Source organism: Haliotis cracherodii, unplaced genomic scaffold (assembly GCF_022045235.1).
Source record: "Haliotis cracherodii isolate W230 unplaced genomic scaffold, xgHalCrac1.p SCAF_10, whole genome shotgun sequence".
Classification (NCBI taxonomy): domain Eukaryota; kingdom Metazoa; phylum Mollusca; class Gastropoda; order Lepetellida; family Haliotidae; genus Haliotis; species Haliotis cracherodii.
Window position 1 is genome coordinate 51,236,702 of NW_027266265.1, and position 19,741 is coordinate 51,256,442.

At 39.2% G+C, this 19,741-nt stretch overlaps 1 protein-coding gene and 1 pseudogene across 1 annotated transcript; both read left to right on the top strand.

Annotated features, from left to right (window-relative positions):
- The first annotated feature begins 739 nt into the window (after positions 1 to 739).
- Positions 740 to 17,434, top strand: LOC139452156 (methyltransferase-like protein 27; annotated as a pseudogene).
- Positions 17,435 to 18,366: 932 nt separating this feature from the next.
- Positions 18,367 to 19,310, top strand: LOC139453881 (piggyBac transposable element-derived protein 2-like). The gene is made up of 2 exons (XM_071235330.1): positions 18,367 to 18,466; positions 18,565 to 19,310. The coding sequence occupies exons 1-2, from the start codon at positions 18,367 to 18,369 to the stop codon at positions 19,308 to 19,310; spliced, it is 846 nt and encodes a 281-aa protein (XP_071091431.1).
- The last annotated feature ends 431 nt before the right edge of the window (positions 19,311 to 19,741 follow it).

Genomic DNA, 19,741 nt, shown 5'->3' on the forward strand with positions numbered 1-19,741 from the left:
ACGGTGCGATTGCTTCGTATGCTGTTTACTAAGCTATATGTGCGCACATTTGCAAAGCAGCTTAGCGCCTCCCCTAAAAATTATGTTACCAAATCAAAATATATATTTGCTTGAATCACACGAAAAAGAGGTTTCATGTCGATTTACAAATTGAAACATAAAGTTAACACAAACACACACACAAACATATCAGTGTGAAACCAACAAGCGGCAAAGTCATGTTATAATATCAACAATTGTATTACAAAATTAACCCCGTATACAAATCAATACAAATTACTGCTGAGCAATTACAATGGCAGTACTCAATGGAGAGGCAGTGTAAATTACAACGGCAGCGGTAATAGCGAAATGATAACAAATCACCTCGCAGCAATGGCCTAGACTGGATATCCCGGGTGAAATTCAATGACTTTCACATAACCGCTGGTCTTGATGTAATCTGAGATGTGAGATGAGTGAGGCACGCACTTGCCCACTCATACTTATATTGGAGGTTTCCATAATGGCGCATGAATACGAGAACTACTTCAAACAAGAACGATAACTCGCGTCATAGTAAAATTAATGTAGGCGCTACACCGGCGCTCGCAGATTCCTGTTGTAAAACCATTGAAACTCTCTGATATCGATCTAATTATTTCTTTTCTACAAAAATATATTTGGGAAGCCATCCAACTTTCTTTCCTGTTTATGTTTTATTTTAAATTATTAATTTTTAATAATATATTAAAATTAGATGAAGAAAACTGACAAAAGACGAGGATGGTTTTCGAATTTCAACAATGAATTACTCAGACATGTTCAGGTATGTGTAGCAAATTTGACATTGTCTTTTAAAAGCTTGAAAAGACTGAATCTCTCTTTTCATGGACAACCTTAACAAATAGTACACACATTTTATATGAATAATTAAAATATAAAAATATGGAGTAATATCATATCCATTTTGTGTAGAGATATATAGAAGTATTTCTAAATATATAAGACATAGTCAGACCATGTTAATATTCAAATCCCGAGGGATTCCAATTTCGCCTATCATTTTCGTGAGAGGCGTCACAATTAATGGGGTGGTCAGACACGGTGCCTTGCGTACCATCGTACCTCGACAAAGTGGACCCTTGCTTATAGTATCAATTACTGGTTTGCCTGGTGATGCCTCGATGTTGTACGAGGAGCCGTTATCAAGGTGGAATATTGCTTAGTGTGGCGTTAAACAAGAAACAAGCTTTAAAATTCAAATCTCGTTCAGAAAAAAAGGACGCATTACAATCTTAACTATAGTAAAGACATTTTGCTGAGCACAAAATACATGCTGGGTATAACATAAATTAAATTGTGAGGGAGTAACACAACAAGTATCTTACAGGTTTAATAAAACACAATATATGTACGTCATAAGGGTAATTTAAAATCGATAGTATTTATTACGTTACAATTTCTGATCATTTTACGAGTGCTTCCTTTCATCGAGCGTTTTCTTTTACAAATTTCGAAAAACAATGTAATTTGTTCGAATCTTATATATCTTTGCGTTTATGATTTGTGGAATTCCAACTATCTCATTGTTGTGAATATTTATTCAGGAATCGATTTTGTATTTTTTCCGTTCAGTGTACATAACAGGCTACTCCAGTGTAACGAAATCAACTGTATAAACACTGCCTCCTATCCTGTATATATGTCAACCATACTCTGGACATCACTTGCTTGATAACGGTGTTAGAACCTACACCGACAAGTCGCTCCTAAATGTAATAAAAAAGTTATTCATTCATATATCTCATCCTTGCCTAGTACTCCAACTTCTAAATGCCTCTCAACGAAGTTTAGTCCTACATGACTTTAAGAAGTCGATTGATGAAAATGATAAATAGTTTAGGGCTTAAAATGCCGCCCTGACGGGTACCGATATTACGATCAAAATCATTTAAAGGCCATTCGAAATTCTACCACAAGCACTGAGCTTAGAATTCGTATTAGCGGTGGTTCGAGAAGGGAGCTAACTCCGTTTGCCTAATCAAAAGTTCGAGGTGGGCCCACATTCGAAACTAAACGCACTTGTTGTTGAGAATATATACTACGTAAACAAACCCGCATAACGAACTCATAATTTGTCTATTTAAAATAAGTATTATGACTTATAATTGGATTAAAATGTACAAATAAGATGGCAATACAGCAGAACTCACTTCTACGGACATCGCCAAACTAGGTCGTGGGTTCATTAATATTCATGAGTTATTCCTTTTATGGAACAAGTTCTCGGAAACGTTTGAGGCTTGTCTCATGTCCGAGATCAATTCAAGTGTAGACATATTTTCAGGCTTATATCGCCACCAACACTTATGAATAGATTGATGTGTTATATTAGAAAAAGTAGAATGAGTGGTATTGCCTCTGTAAATGTAATTGGAAGTAGATTTAAGTTTCTTGCTTGGTAGCTATTTTTGTAAAACTAGTGTGATCAGCTATGACGCAGTTATTCAAACTTCAAAGACTTTTGTGCCTTTCATGGAATTAATGTCACACGAAATGATTTATAAAGATATTTCCCATCAATATTACAAAATATGAATAATATATAATGTCACATAATAACAAACGTGAGCCCACTAGCCTAAATGACTTCGTCAACCTAATGAAACCCAGCGATTTACAAATGTGGGGCCACCTGTTTCGATCACTATAAGACGGGAACTATGTGGGCCCACATTTTAGAAAATGGTTATAAGTAAGCCAAGCTAATGAAGCTAGCGATTTTTTAATGTGGTCCATCCTTTTGCAATCACTATGATGGAAGAACGTCTCCCCACTAGGCGATATTCAAATGTGGGCCCACTTGTTTCGATCACCATATATGACGGGAACAATGTGGGCCCACATTTGAGAACATGATTATCAATATTTAAGTAGAATTTCGCGATTAATAAATGTGGTCCCTCCTGTTGCAATCAATATGACGGAAGAACGTCTGCCCACATTTAGGGATTGATTATCAGAACTAACGAAATAACCAAACGAAGCTAGGCGAAATACAAATGTGGGCCCACTTGTTTCGATCACCATAGATGACGGGAAAGATGTGGGCCCACATTTTAGAAAATGGTTATCACCACTAAACCAATCTTAGAAGATGTACGGATGGAAACATAAATATATAATGCATTCAAACATTTAATTACGCATACGTTTCACCTTAGGGATAAGCTGGGCATTAAATAGCTGGACCAACAACGTACAGCCTGAGTGACGCCATTACTCGCAAATACGAAAACAACGGAGATAGCTCCCATTTGAAATTAGAGTGACCTCCCTTCCCCAATATGAACCCAAGCTCCTCACAGCGATAGTACGTTCCCGGAGCTCTCTATACTATCGCTGCCACCAGTCAAAACTCCCCACTGTGAATAGGTGGCCACAACCATGCTTGTAGTTGAACTCGCAACCGAATGACCGTTATGTTTACAAACAAGTGACGACTGTCGTGACGCCGAATACACTTATCGCTGCTAAATTACTTTCTTCGTTTGTCAATTTGAATTTCTGTTTCATTAAAACTATCGTATTATTGATATAGTAAGAATGTAAGGGAGGAGTTAGTTGATTTTCCGTTAGTCTGCAATCTCGAACCAATCTGATTATCAAAACAACAAAGTAAATTCATCTGGAAAACATGGTCAGCCGTAAACCTTTTCAAATTGAAATATGATGGCATTCCCAAAGACATCAAAAGAAGTATTAACGTTACTACATATGGGGTTGGAGGGCAAATTCAAGATTCTTGTAATGGCCGCGCCCACACTGGTGGCAGCGGTGTTACCGAGAGTGTAACGAAGGTGTCACGCGCTGGGAAGCTGTAGTTCTACTCGTTTCACATAAACAATTACTCTAATGTTCCAATTTCTGGTAATGATGTCTGTCCTTGGCTGTCAAAATTGACGACGCAAAGCAGGTGGCAAGAAAATAGTCTCAGTATTGCCTGACAAGAGCTGATTTTAATTACAGTTTTAGCCAATGGTTAAACATGCGCCCGATGGTAACAAAACATTTATCAGTTCTTGTCCAAGAGACGTACCCGCCGCCAACTTCATCTAACAACCCGTTTAGTGAGTGAGTGAGTTGGGTTTAACGCCGCTTTTAACACTATTCCAGTTATATCACGGCGTGTCAGCTTAATGTGGGAGGAAAGCCTGAAGTGATGCGGGTTTCAGACGTTTACCACTTCGGTGAAACCCACGAGCACGGGTATGGTGCTGACAAACCTAGAAACATAATCGGGGCGAACCGGGATTCACGTAATTAATTTTACACATGTGTAACTATACATGTGTGCGTATATGTAAATTCACTATGCGTTCACACGAAAAGCATCTTAGGTGTTTAAATAAAGTATGTAAATTGTGTAAGGCACTCATATTTGTCAGTCTGTTCACGACTTTCAATACAAAACAGGTTGTCTTCCAATCAAAGTTGAATGAGAAGAGAGTTACTTCGACGAAAATTTTCGCGTGAAGGAACATGTGTTTGATTTAATCTGTACACAAAGTTTTGACTCCTTGAAACCAAAAGAAAACACCGTCCGCTCAACTCTGTATATACACATAAACGTTGGCAACTGTGTTTTGGCAATTTGTTTGGTGTTGGCAAAAGAACAGATATTAATGACATCATCATCTTACGTTGACACAGGGCAAATTTACATTTACATTTGCCCCTGCTCCAGACATGATGCCAATTTGCTCCTGGTGTAAATATACACACATGAGTAAACGCGTTCACATGACAAGTATACTCACGTATGTATTTCTACACACGTATGCACATATACCACCCGATCCAGGAATATTACCGATACACACATATGTATAGAGGCGCATGTGAACGGGGTATAAGATTACGTTATTTAATATTCGCGATGCGCTCGCCAAGGAACAGACCAGTTGAGATACAAACGAGATACACTGGTCTAGCAAGCAGCTTGCAAATATTTCCTTGTTAAGTTTAATTTGTAAAAAAAAATTAAAAAGGCATAAAAAAATATATGCACACTAATAGTACGTTCACAAATTCGGGTTCATCGTTCCGCCCCAACGGGAAGGCATTACTCACGAAGCAATGCAGTACAACGCCTCTTGTGCGAATGTTTAGTGTATATCGTCCCAGCTCAAGCTCACCTGTTTTCGTCTGTTATTACTTGTCAAGACAAGCCAGAACCAAATCGGTATGTTCCGCTAAAATTACTTTGTAATCAGTTCCACACTTCCATAATTGACAGGGGCGGGCGGGCAGCCTTGTGGTAAAAGCGTTCGCTCGTCACGCCGAAGACCCGGGGTCGATTCCCCACATGGGTACAATGTGTGTAGCCCATTTCTGGTGACACCGGTCGTGATATTGCTGAAATATTGCTGAAAGCGGTGTAAAACCATACTCGCTTACTCACTCACTCGTAATGGAAAATTAAGAACTTTCAACATGACAAATCTTCAAACTCTCTGTGGCTCGTCGCCACTGGTCAAAAACCGTTGACGACAATTTAGACAACCAAGCACTGTACGACCGTTACTCCGAGACGGCAAAGGGTTATGACGAGGTATGTATGTCCTGTTATACTAATATAACTTTAAAATATATAAACGTACATAAATATGTTTGTTTGCTGTTTTACGCCGCACTCAGCAATATTCCAGCTATATGACGGCGGTCTGTAATTAATCGAGTCTGGACCAGACAATCCAGTGATTGAAAATGACCAAAATTGGTATCATTTAAGTCTGGTATGAATGAGTGTAGTTAGTACACTTGCTGTGACATGCTACATACTACTGACATACTAGTGCTCTGGACCTGTGAAGATCCGAGGTAGAACTGGGACCCGTTCCACAAAGCGATCTTAGCGCTACGACTGTCGTAGGTCAGTGTTAAAGAATGGGAGTTACGATCGACTTAGTGCTAAGATTGCTTTGTGGAACGTGTCCCAGGTCTTCAGCAACCCATTCTATCGGTAAAGGGCGACTGAGTTTGTCGCGTAAGAGGCGACTAACGGGCTTACTGACTTGTTTGATTGCTTGATGCATGTCGTCGTATCCTAATTGCGTGGATCGATGCTCATGATGTCAATCACTGGACTATCTGGTCCAGACTTGATTATTAACAGACCGCTGTCATTTTGCTGGAATATTGCTGAGTTCGGCGTTAAACAACAAACAAACAAACAAACAAAACTAGTGCTCTGTCATGTTTGTCGTGCAGCAAAAAGTGATCTATTTTTCCATTCGAGTAAATAAGCATTTGTCTAGAGAGATTACAGCACAGTGATAAGTAGAAGCAAAATCCTAGCCATGATCACCAGCACACCTTTTTCATAAAATTTAACACAACTTTGAGTATATATTATATTGATATTTATTATATAGACAAGCCTATCTAACCACTAGATGTTGGTTTAATAGTATGTTATACACTAAAGATGGTACAGCGGGGGATAAAACGAGCCACGGAAGTCGAAATTATCATCCTATTTTGTTTGTCAAGTGCTGAAGGCGGTGTAAAACTATACTCGCTTACTGGGGTTGGTCTTAACGTCTCGGCCCAAACAATTCTTCTGCAGTTGACTGAGCTCATTCACACGACTACCACGAACTCATTCACGCATACTTTCAGCCAACAATGAGTCAGGAATTTTCTACAGACGCCACTGAGGAACAGAAAGCTATGGCTCGTGACCACTGGTCAAAAACCGTTGACGACAGTTTAGATAACCAAACCCTGTACGACCGTTACTCCAAGACGGCAAAGGGTTATGACGAGGTATGTATGTCATGTTATAATAATGAAACATTAAAATATATAACGTACGTAAATATGTTTGTTTGCTGTTTTACGCCGCACTCAGCAATATTCCAGCTATATGACGGCGGTCTGTGGTTAATCGTGTCTGGACCAGACAATCCTTTTCGTTTTTGTTTTTGACATTTTCATTTTAGTTTTTGACATTTTCGCTTCACTTTTCAGCGATTCAATATCTACTTTATACATGATTTATCACATTTTGTATGACAAACCGTGTTAATTTGCAAAAGGTTACGATAACAGTAAGTGAAATATCAAAATATTGAAAAACAGAGCACGTGGCCTGTGGCAGAGCACTCTATCTCCTACCCATAGTTCCTTGCGGTCGGCAGCCCGCATAGTACCTCTGCAACGGGCCAGCGCCATGTGAAGATTCGTCACATCTTACACAGTCCATTCAAGATATTGCATATGCTTTTCATCCGTTTCATGTTTGACAAGTCTACACATTTTCATAAACAAATGTCAAAGAATGATTACGGTTCGTTAAGAAAGTATCCTAATACGTGAAAATCTACTTGGTTTTGCGTAGTTATCCTTTGTTTACATTGGTTGTACGGCTCCACGTGCTGTCATCGAAGCCCAACGGAGAGCAAGAGATACGGTCACTTTCATGTGTAGATATATATTGTCATGCAACTTACTGTCGCAGTTGTAGTAGCATATCTGTATAATTATGCAAAACAATATGTAAAGTGCCCCCAAATACTTACATTAGTCCGTTCTATACTGATTTCTGAAAAAGCGCGTTTGTTTACAAACAAGCGAAAAGTCCGATCACGTGATATGCAAATTAGCCTGAGGCAGAGGTGTTATGCTGAGTCACCACTGCGCCGGAGTATGGTGGCAGAGGTACTAAGCTGGTTGCATGGAACTCTGGGTAGGAGAGTGGTAAATGGCGCTTTGCGAAACGAACAGTCTCGATTGACGAGTTAAAGGAGAAATTTACAGTTGATTAAGAACAATTTCGAGAGTATAACAAACGGCAAGAAGTGATATTAACTCAATAAACGACTATCTGTCATTATTTTGCCTTGTCAATGTAGACCTAATGTAAAAATAACGTCTGCAATTTGTGTTCGGGTTAATCACTTTACAAGCTCCTCACAGCGATAGTCCTTTCGCGGAGATCTCTATACCGAGGGTGTAACGAAGGTGTCACGCGCCGGGAAGGAGATTGAGTCACTTAGGATAAAGGGAGACAATTTAAGGGGAGGTAATTCTTGTATGACAGTTTCGTCAAAGTGTTACGTTCACTGCAGTGAACTATCAAGTGTTATGTTCACTGCAGTGAACTATCAAGTGTTATGTTCACTTCAATGAAAAGATCGCTTTTCTCAACTTCGGCAAACTCAGTCTTTCACACTGAAGTATGTAATAAAGAAATGATTCATTATCTATAACACAGAAACAGGGGCTTATCACTTGCTTACCAAAAGAAGATACGCCCAAAACATCTCGAAAACTTGAAGCCAAATCTCATTGTTAAATGCATGTTATAAACTTGCACCAGCAGTGATAGCAAATAGATTTAAAACTGTATTACCTGTTATAATAAATGAGGACCAAAAGGGACTTGTTCCTAGCTCTGAGATGTACTGGAGAGGTGACTAGACATATATTTGACTTAATGGATTAAACGGAAAGTTATCAATTCCGTCACGCCTTTCCAGAAACCTACATAGTTTAGACTATTAGGAATAAACTTTGATGTAGATTTAGATAATATTGTGGAGAATAAATGTAAAATAAAGAGAAATGAACCTATAGACGGTAAAAAAAATTGACCTCAATAGGTAGAAATATGGTTCTAAAATAAGCTGCTTATTGTCAAAATCGAATCATGTTTTTTCATCCATACCCAATCCTTCAAACGATTTGACAGATACTTTTCAGGAAAGAATTTTTAAATTTGTATGAAAGGGAAAACAGGATTAAGTGAAAAGAAAAAGAATGTCTCAATCCCAAAATCATAGCGGAATTAACGTGCTAATCATAAAGGATGTGATTGCAGCACAAAAACGTTCATGGATCAGAAGATTATAATGGTAATCACTTAAAATGGACTCAGTCAGTTTCGTGCTGTATTCCAAGTAGAGAGAGATTATGTTTGGCAGATGCCTCCTATGTTGATGTATAGTTATTACTCTAAATAACATGAATTTATTTTAATCTCATTAAAATCAGATCTTAGTTCTCGCTACCGCTAAACAAAGATCTGAGGACATCCCATTTGGGGTCACGTCAGAACGACCTTTCATCCGACCAATCAGAGCGTCGCTTACCAGATCATGAAAGTGACAGTCGGAATGTGATTTCTCATCATGCAGCCTCGAAGATTTTAATACGGGATATTCCGAACGATAGTTACGGGCTTAACGACTGAATTTATATATACAATCTAGATCATGTATTAGCCATTCGAGAATGTTCTTTTAATCAGGTTTCACATTTTTAAGCGAGAATTTGTCAAAATATGTTTCGAAGCGTAGTCGCCAATTTGAAATTAGTTCCGTAAAGCATGAGAAAGCTGCCTTCTGATTGGCTAATGTCGACTTCTTGTGTATAATTCCATTGGTCGGTCAGAGTTTGCGAAAGGTCGGTCTGACGTGATCCGTAATGGGATGTCCTCAGATCTTTGTTTTGCGGCAGCGAGAACAAAGATCTGATTTTAATGAGATTGATTCATTTTGGAAGGATCTTTTGGAAGCTTGGGCAACATACCTGTCCAAAAGTAAAATGGAACTTGGTCAAGATATTATGGGATCAATGTGTATGGTTTAATAGTCGGATACAAATAGGAAAGAGTTCAATCTTCAAAACATTTGTCAAGCAGAGGTATAACCTTCACTGGGGATTTAGTGGATGACAAAGGTAACATTAACATATTTGATGTTTTTGTGTATGAATGGAATTGAAACAAATTATAGAGAATATTATGGAGTTGTAAACGCAGTCAAACGATTTTGTAAGGTAAGGGAACACAATATTTTCAATTCTGTATCTCCTTGACCAACCATGCCATTCAATATATCCCATCTTCTAAACCAAAATATAGGTAGTAAAGAATTTTACAAGACTTTATCAGCACCGAAGTTTGTTAAATTTCATGGCATTGATTAATGGGAAAGTATGCTAAATAAGACATTCTGTGAAACGGATCCTATGATTGTGAACATGTAAGAACAATTTGGAAGAAACTGAACATTTGGATAAAAACCCGTTGTCGATGGAACCAATGATTTGAACAGAGAAAATGTTTTATTTGGATTTTAAGGCAAACATAACAACCCATTGAATATTGTACTTTTAATAACAGAACAAGTATTATACAGACAATGTAGGGGAAAAAATGTCACATTTTGAACAAATGCAGCATGAGATAATAAGTTGTAAGACAGCTACAAAGGTAATGTCTTTTACAAAAAAATTTGCAAACTTTTTTCGTTTCAAGTCTTCCTTCCAAATTTTATTTAAAAAACAATCTGCAATACATAATGATACAGGCACTTTGACTTTGTGAGTGAGTGATTGAGTATGGTTTTACGCCGCTTTTAGCAATATTCCAGCAATATCACGGCGGGGGACACCAGAAATGGGCTTCACACATTGTACCCATGTCGGGAATCGAACCCGGGTCTTCGGCGTGACGAGCGAACGCTTTAACCACTAGGCTACCCGACCGCCCACTTTGACTTTGATAGGCAAGAATGTATATGTATGAATAGCTGTACACTTCTTAAATGTCATGTTCCACAATTTGTTGACGTGACATGTATATAGATGCTGTACCTGCTGAGATGAATAAAGGGCGAAATATGTTTGTTTGTTGTTTAACAGCTATTTGACGGCGGTCTGTAATTAATCGGGTCTGGACCAGACAATCTTTTGGTTGATATCATGAGCATCGATCCACGAAATATATCACTGACCATATCAATATGTAAAACAGATTCATTACGGAATTGACATGATTTCTGTAAAATACTGACTTTAGAGTTTGGTATTTACGTCGCTTAAACATTATACCATCGGCGTGGGAACGATGGTTCAACCTGTATTTTTCTACCCGCCATTGTATAGAACTGCATGTGGGTCTTCTGTCTGACGAGCAACATGAATGTTACACTGTCGTCCCTGTAGAGGTGTGCACAATGACATCCTTCTGGAGTCGTATAATGTCACCTTTGTAAAGTCGTGTCTTCACATGGCTGACTGAATGCACGCGTCGCCATTACAACTGCAATGAATAATGTATTAAGCGAGACGTCTTGTTTATTGTAACTTAGGCATGTGGGCCTATTCAAAGATGACACACGATGGCACATCTCTTGAAAAACAGGTGCATATACGAACTCACCTGATCTATGTTAAACTACAGTAAAGTACGGTTATAACGAACTCAAGGGGACTGCTAATTTTAGTTTGTTATAACCGTAGTTCGTTATAAGCATATATACAGCATAACTACAGCAAATAGCAAAAAGTAAGTTCGTTATATCCGTCAGTTCGTTATAAGCGTGTTCGTTATAACCGTAGTTTACTGTATATTGAATGCCCAAAGGAAAATATGATAACTGAATACCTGAATGTGGGTGTTAAATACTCAGTCCTGTCACGTATATACTCTCCAAGTAGTGAGTCAGTGATTTGGGTTTAACGCCGCTTTTAACAGTAGTCCAGTTATATCACAACATGTCAGCTTCATGTGTGTGTGTTTGTGTGTGTGGGGGGGAGAGAGAGCCTGAAGTGATGCAGGTCTTAGACGTTCACCACACACAGACATAGACACATACATACACACACGTATGTGTGTTTTGGGGCGATGGATATCCTGCCTTAGGAATATACTACTGTAAGTAGTACTTTCCTGACTTTCAACTTCAACTGTAAGTGACTCTCTAGGATACCGCTCACATTCGTTGGCTGTATCCTGACAAATCTAAGCATTATTATTATATTTTGGGAATATTTATTTTTACAATTTCACAAAAATATCCCCCCCCCCCCCCCCCCAAGTTCATGACACCTTACTTTTTTTGTTATAACATATCCATAATGAAAGAAAACAGAACAACATACGTTTCCTCCAAGGTGATTCATTGTTGACCACAGGTATACTGTGCACCTGTAATGAACTCTTGCCCATTGGCAACCCGTGAAGATCCGGGGTAGAACTGGTCTTCAGCAACCACCAGCATTAATACATGGACCCGTGAAGATCCGGGGTAGAACTGGTCTTCAGCAACCACCAGCATTAATACATAGACCCGTGAAGATCCGGGGTAGAACTGGTCTTCAGTATCCCCTGCTTGGCTTACAAGGCGACTATACTTGTTGTAAGAGGCGACTAACGGGATCGGGTGGTCAGGCTCGCTGATTTGGTTGATACATGTCATCGATCCCAATTGTGTGGAGCGATGCTAATGTTGTCAATCACTGGATTGTCTGGTCCAGACTCGATTATTTACAGACCGCCGTCATATAGCTGGAATATTGCTGAGTGCGATGTTAAACAACAAATAAACAAACAAACTTTCCCATTGTCACATATTGGTTTATTTCGTGTTATACAGGCAACGAGAATCTTCAACGCCCAGGGTCAAAAGGAACTGGCGATCACGACTGTCGAACGGTTCCCTAGCAACAGAGAAAATGTCAGAATTCTGGATATAGCGGCTGGCACTGGGATATGTGCAGAACAGGTTGGAAGAAAAGACAAACTAATGCAGTTCATTTACACTCAGATCTACGAATTTTAAATTTACCAGTTTTCTACCAGTGACAATCAAGAACATTTCATGTTTGAAACTTGGACAGTGTCATAAATATTAAGTCTCCATATCATAATGTCAATACTTCATGAGTAAATGACTTTGACATTGTCTTAATATTGTGTTGATTTGATTAAAACTATAGTTCATTTCACAAATTCTATAAATACTCAAGTTAATGTTTGTGCAAGCTTTTAAGAGGCTTGGTTCAGAATGATTGACCTTCACTTTCAATGCCAACTCATCCTGTGCCAGAAAGAATTCAAGGGTTATATTGGAGATGTGAAGACTCTTTACAAAAGTAAGGGACGGTCGGGTAGCCTAGTGGTTAAAGCGTTCGCTTGTCACGCCCAAGACCAGGGTTCGATTCCCGACATGGGTACAATACAATGTGTGAAGCCCATTATTGCTGGAATATTGCTAAAAGCGGCGTAAAACCATACTCACTCACTCACTCTTAAAAAAGTTTGCAGTTGAGTCTGGTCCGCGAAATCATCCTCGATTCTAACTCTTGCTGGTCATGTGACACATGACATGACGTCATGACAAATTTGCCGCCATTTTGCAACAGACAGTTTGATTTCCCTTCTCTGTCAGTAGCCAGCGTATCGGGGCTGTAGGCTTCGTTTACTTATCAGATGCCACTGTAATATGTTGAAACGTGATAGCCAGCGGTCACGTGTTTACACCTATGTAGGGGTTTAATTCACTTACTTATCAACCAGCATTTCCAGTTGGTGCACGGATCACACAGCCATCTACGGTCGTGAGTATGAATCCCAGATTCGCCCTGATCATAATCCTAGGTTTTTCAGCACCATACCCATGTTCCGGGGTTTCACCAAAGTGGCAAATACAAAGCGATACAAATCATTTCCATAATCATAAGAAATCTCTGCTATGACTCCGACTATAAGCAGAGACCATTGTTCGACTCCGACTATAAGCAGAGTCCATTGTCCAACTCCGACTATAAGCAGAGTCCATTGTACGACTCCGACTATAAACAGAGTCCATTGTACGACTCCGACTATAAGCAGAGTCCATTGTTCGACTCCGACTATAAGCAGAGTCCATTGTACGATGCCGACTTTAAGCCGAATGGCGCGGAAAATCCAGTTTCGGTCACGTGTTCACACGTATACAGGGGTTTAGTTCACTCACTTTTCAACCATCATGGCCAAACATTTGGTGCACGGATGACACAGCCGCCTGAGGCGTCTTGCGTCTCTTGGGTGCAGCAGAAACCTACGACCGTGGGTAAGAATCCCAGATTCGCCCTGATTATTTTCCTAGGTTTATCAGTGCCACATCCATGCTTGTGGGTTTCACCAAAGTGGCAAATAAATGCGTTGCAAGTCATTTCCTTGATAATAAGAAATCTAAGAGCAGAGTTCACTTTACGATACCTACTATAATTAGAGTCCATTGTACGACTCCGACTGTAAGCAGAGTCCATTGTTGGATTCCTACTATATAAGCAGAGTCCATTGTATGTGCTTATGAATCATTATCGCATCATTATTCTCAAGATTTTGAAGAATTGTCCATTTTGAATAAGTGTATATTTATTATGTTTTTATTAGCTTCGAAAACAAGGATTCAAGAAAATAGACGCTTTGGATGGAAGCGAGGGGATGTTGTAAATAGCCAGAGAGAAAGGGCTATACGACCGTTACACACTTGGAGAATTAGGAGACAACACTTTGGATGCAGCAACAGGTGAATGAGTGAATTAGGAGATAAACATACTGTGTTTTCAATGTAGAGCTAGGTTACCTGTAGATTTAACCCCGCTAAATTGAATTTGGAACAGAACGCGCAGCGTGAGGTTTCAAATGTTAAATTTAGCGCGGTTAAATCTACAGGTAACGTAGCTCTACATTGAAAACACAGTATGTTTATCTCCATTCTACCATTACTAAATAAAACGCGAACTCTTTGGTGTAAGCAAATATACTGAGTGAAGCGGCATGGGTTGAGTTCAGTGTTTTGTAGTGGGTTATCGATCTGAATTCAGAATCACCGAACAAAATATGGTGCTGTACATACACTCAAGCAGTTTGTTTACACCGTTATACTTCACTCGAACATATGACAGGCATTGAAGGCATGCAAGCACGGCAACTTGGTAAGCTAACATGAGGTGGGCATCCCTAAAGAAAGCAAAGCAAGCTTTGCAAGGCTTTCGCTCTACAACGCGCGTCACCATTATGACGTCATATCGCTCATTGTGACGCAAAAAATATGAAGTCACAGTCATATATAGAAAAGCGCCAAAATTCCAAGCTCTCTGTTGTCTCCAAAACGTAAATACATTCCCTTTGTTGATTTCTGTCGTGTTTTTCTGCACGAAATGTATTGCCACACATCCTTTGAATATTGTAGTAACCGCATCTATGCATTTCGTAACCTGTAATTGTAGATATAATTTTTTTAAATATGCCTACCGACAATTACTGAAAATGGTACTATTCTATGAATATTAGCTTCCGCGGTGATGCGGCCGTCAAACCAGCTGTTTCAATCAGAGGGGGTTTATTGTGATTTAATAGCCTCTGATTGACCAATCAGAATTGAGTAAATTCCAAATTCATGGTAGAATGCTGTTTAACGACGCAATGAGAAATATTCCACACATTTCACAACCTTAACATATTTGTGTGGACCAGGCCAAGTCACCAACATTGCAAAGTAAATGTCTTATACACTTTTCTCTCCGAAATTCAACACAACACTCAAGCACTCAGTATGTCTAGCGAGCAACTTTAATGAAAGTTGGTATTCAGTTTCAAAACATGTGTTCCGTATTTTCTTCATTTTTAAAAAAAAAATGACGTTGACCTGGATATGCTTTAATTATCTCAAACTACGTACTTTGATTTGTAAACTTTGCCAGCATGAGGGAGATTAACTTTGGCATGCATGTTTTTCCTTATGAAGACATGTTTTGTTCAAGTTCTCATATCTGAGTGTTCGTTTTCAATTCTCTGAAAATTGTTTAATGTCAATGCTGGCTGCAACAAGTGTAAGTGTCTGCGGTGTCGTGGCACTAATTGTTCATCTTAACCTTGGTATCCTTTTAAAAGTTCTTCATCTTGAGGATCTCTCGTAACAGTGTGCTATCTCAGGTTGATGTAACAATGAAAATGGCTCGATTTATAATGAGTATGCACTTTAAGATAATTCACATAATTTAATACATGAGTTGAACCTACATGTATATATTGAACCACGTTTTCTTTAAACCATGTGAGAGCAGCTACCGTATCCTACGGACATCACTTATTTAGCACATGAACGCAGATCTTGGACATTTACTACGTGGTGAAACCAACGTGAAGGGTAAAGTACCGACAAACCACGGTTCACGATCAAGGCTTCGAACACAAACTGAGCAGATCATGGTACAACTAAGGGACGCAACTCTGCATAGTGAATTTCGGCACCCTAAATTACGACGCCGTCCTCCCGCACCAGTGTCATGTGTACAGTGGAATCCGGATTTCTATCAATACAAGACCACTACTTCCATAAATATTTTTTTCTTCCATCTTTACCTTTATGTCCTATTTCTTTATTTCCAGCTATAATCTCACTAATCCGAATCCCTGTCTAAACCGGATTGACCTCTTTTTTTTGTGTGTTCATCCCCACACAAGTCCGGTTTAGTGATTCTGATGTAGCGTCAGATATGGGTAGATAAGGTATCAATTATTTTTGGTTTCATCTGTTTCAGACACGTACGACGCAATCACGATTTGCGCATTGAACGAATCGGTTATGAAGAGACTGCCCATCAAGGCATACGAAGAAATGATCAGGGTGGTCAGAAAAGGTAGGTGCATTCACATGCAATGAAAACTTGTTATGTTCGTGTTCGCGAACACCCTGTGTCATCTCTGCTTTTCAGGGATCCGTTCTTATAATTTTCACCACAATTTTGCCTTTTACGCCCAATGGAATCTGTTTCGTCTGTAAATCTATTTTTTATCTATTAATGCTTGGGGACTTCCTTTACTGATTGCATATATTAGATTATTTTTGCAGTCACTGCCAAAAGACAAAGTATTTTTTCTGGAAAATATTATTCTTTTGTTTAAAAGGTCCCACGTCCAATCCGCCGACTATTAGATTTTCTGTCCCTCAATATTTTTGAAAGTAATATAATATTGGAATAATTTTGTCATCTTAACTTGAAAAAGAATTTTCGCTGGACAAAAAAATGAAAGGATGTTCTAAATGAAATGCGTTAAACTTAAATTGTCCGTTTTCCACCTTCAGAAAATAACTGTATATCTCGAATATTATTGTTTGTGTATGTAACAAAACTCTCAGAACGACAGCAATCATATTTTTAATATCTCTACATGTTGTAACAATATTTAAAACTAACTCGGAATCAGATACTCAAGTGGCGCTTTTTGTTGTGTTTCTTCCAGGAGGATATATTATTTGGGTCAGTCACTACCACGTGTTTACTGATGCCGACCCCGAACGGGAAGACATGATGAGACACGTCACGAGTTTGGAAGCAAAAGGAAAATGGAAACGAGTGGAACTACGTAAGTTCCTAAACTTTTTGCGAGGAAGTGACGGTGACATTTCAGTCCATGAGATCTGCTAGTTTTTCGGCTGCATTGATCTTCATAGATGTTTTGTCTGCTCTATGGCAATACTAGTATTTGAAATAGACATTTCCACTACACGCCCATATATTATATATTTGACCAACTGCATGCTTCATTCATGCTCAACGCATTGCAATCACTGAACAATGACGTCACCTGTCAGTCGCGCAGCTCCATACATACCCACATGTATCAGTTATAACAGAGTTTTGTTTTATGCTCAACATTGTGAACCTTCAATTGTTAACCTGCATACCTTATACAAGTGAAGCCTAACTGTATAGTGCAGTGCATTGCCGTCAATAACTGAAACGACTGTGCTTCAATAAAACAAATGAAACCTTTGATTGCTTACTTATTTATTTACTGATTATAACCACATGCATGCACACACGCACGCACGCGCGCACCTCGAAAGGTGAGTGAGTGAGTTGGGTTTAACGCCGCTTTTAACAGCATTCCAGTCATATCACGGCGTGTCAGCTTAACCCTCTAGTAACCAGCGTATCACCAGTGATACACAGATTCTAAATTCTTCTGAGTCAGCTTAATAAACATATGAGATGTAAACAAATCCTTCTGTAGTTTCACAAGTTGATATATTTTCAGATCATATTTCATTTTGTAGTGAAGTCCTAATTTTAAATCTAACTTGGCACTTCCTGTTTTGGTCTTCTTGACATGTGCTCATGGTGCCAAAAAGGGTATGTCGTCAATCCATCAACATCCAGGTAAAGGCAACTTAAATGTGTATATAAAGTATTGTTTTCGATTCTTGAATAGTTTTGTTTATAAGTAGATGTCATTATTTGGTGAAAATAATTGTATTTTGTGACATACAACCAAATAAAAAACATCTGTATCACCAGTGATACAATGGGACATGTTATTTTTCTTTGTATCAGCAGTGATACATTTTGGATATTTAAAGAATCTTAGATTTATTTGCTTCGAAGCTACGTCCGTGGCTGGAGGCCTTGAAAGAGAGATGTAAGGAGATCCCACAAGAAGAACATAGTGCTGTGGATGAAGTTATGATCCCGTTCAAAGGGAAGTCCTCGGTGAAACAATACATGAGGAACAAACCTCACAAGTGGGGGTTCAAGATGTGGGGCAGAGCTGGGGCCTCAGGAATACTGTATCAATTTGAGGTGTACCAAGGAGCAGCCATGAATGTTACGGAACGCTCCCCACTTGGCATGACAGGTGAGGTAGTCATACGTATGACATCAACAATTCCTGAAGGTCTAAACTACAAGGTTTTTGCAGACAACCTTTTCACTTCCCTAGATTTGGTGGACCAGTTGAACAAGCGTGGAATCCTCTATGTTGGAACAGGCTGAAAGGGTGTAAACTGAAAGACCAGAAGACCCTAAAGAAAGAAGGTCGTGGAAGTATGGACTCCAAAGTAGAGTTCAACACTGGTGTGATTGCACTGAGGTGGTATGACAACCGCACAGTTGATCTGGTTTCATCCTATGTTGGACAGGAACCTGTGCGTGAAGTGAAGCGCTTTGACAGAAAGGAGAAGAAGAATATCATGGTCACCTGTCCCAAGATAGTACAGGAATATAACACATTCTTTGGAGGAATAGACCTGCTGGATTCTCTGACATTTCTGTACAAACCTGGAGTCAAATCAAGGAGATGGTACATGTACATCTGGTTTCATACCCTCCACATTGCATTGGTTAATGCCTGGCTTCGCTACTGCAGACACAGCAAACTTCTTGGTGTCCCCCATCACATGAAGATATGTACATTTCAAGGACGCATAGCTGGCAGTTTGGTGTCCAGGAAGCAGACCGTTGGCCGTCCTCGAGCTACTGACTTCAGTCCTCCACCATCACGCACAGTAAGACGTGGTCTCTTGCCTGCAGAAGTCTGTTTGGACCAAGTGTCTCACCATCCTGAGTGGGCTGTCAAACGTGGACGATGCAAGAACAGGAACTGTGCACCCCTCACATATGTGATGTGCTCTAAATGCAGAGAGTATGCAGGCTTTGTCAAAGAGAGGAACACTTCCACATTTGTAAAGAGACTCTTGTAATTGATCAAAGGAACTTGTTTCAGTGAGAGAAATAACCTGCATGAGTTTTGTTACTGTTTGGAGTCAGTCAGTGACTGTCTTTGTGCTTCTGCAAAGTGTTTTAGGATTTGTCGTTAATCACTGAAAGTGATTATACAGTTTGTATTTCATTCAATTATTTCACTGTATTTATTTTTCATGTTGCTCAGGATTTCTAGAGGAAAAATGGTTGTGTTCATAAAAATAGAAAATGATAGAATAATAAGCCAAAATAATCTCTTATCTATGTTTTAGTTGTTATTATTTAGATGTTTGGCCTGAGTGCTGAGTTCCAGTACGTATCACAGGTGATACATGGCAAACCCAAAACACTAATACCCATCGTATCACTTGTGATACAAACAATATTTTGTAAACAATTGAACAAACAGTGGAAATCAACACATCTCTGT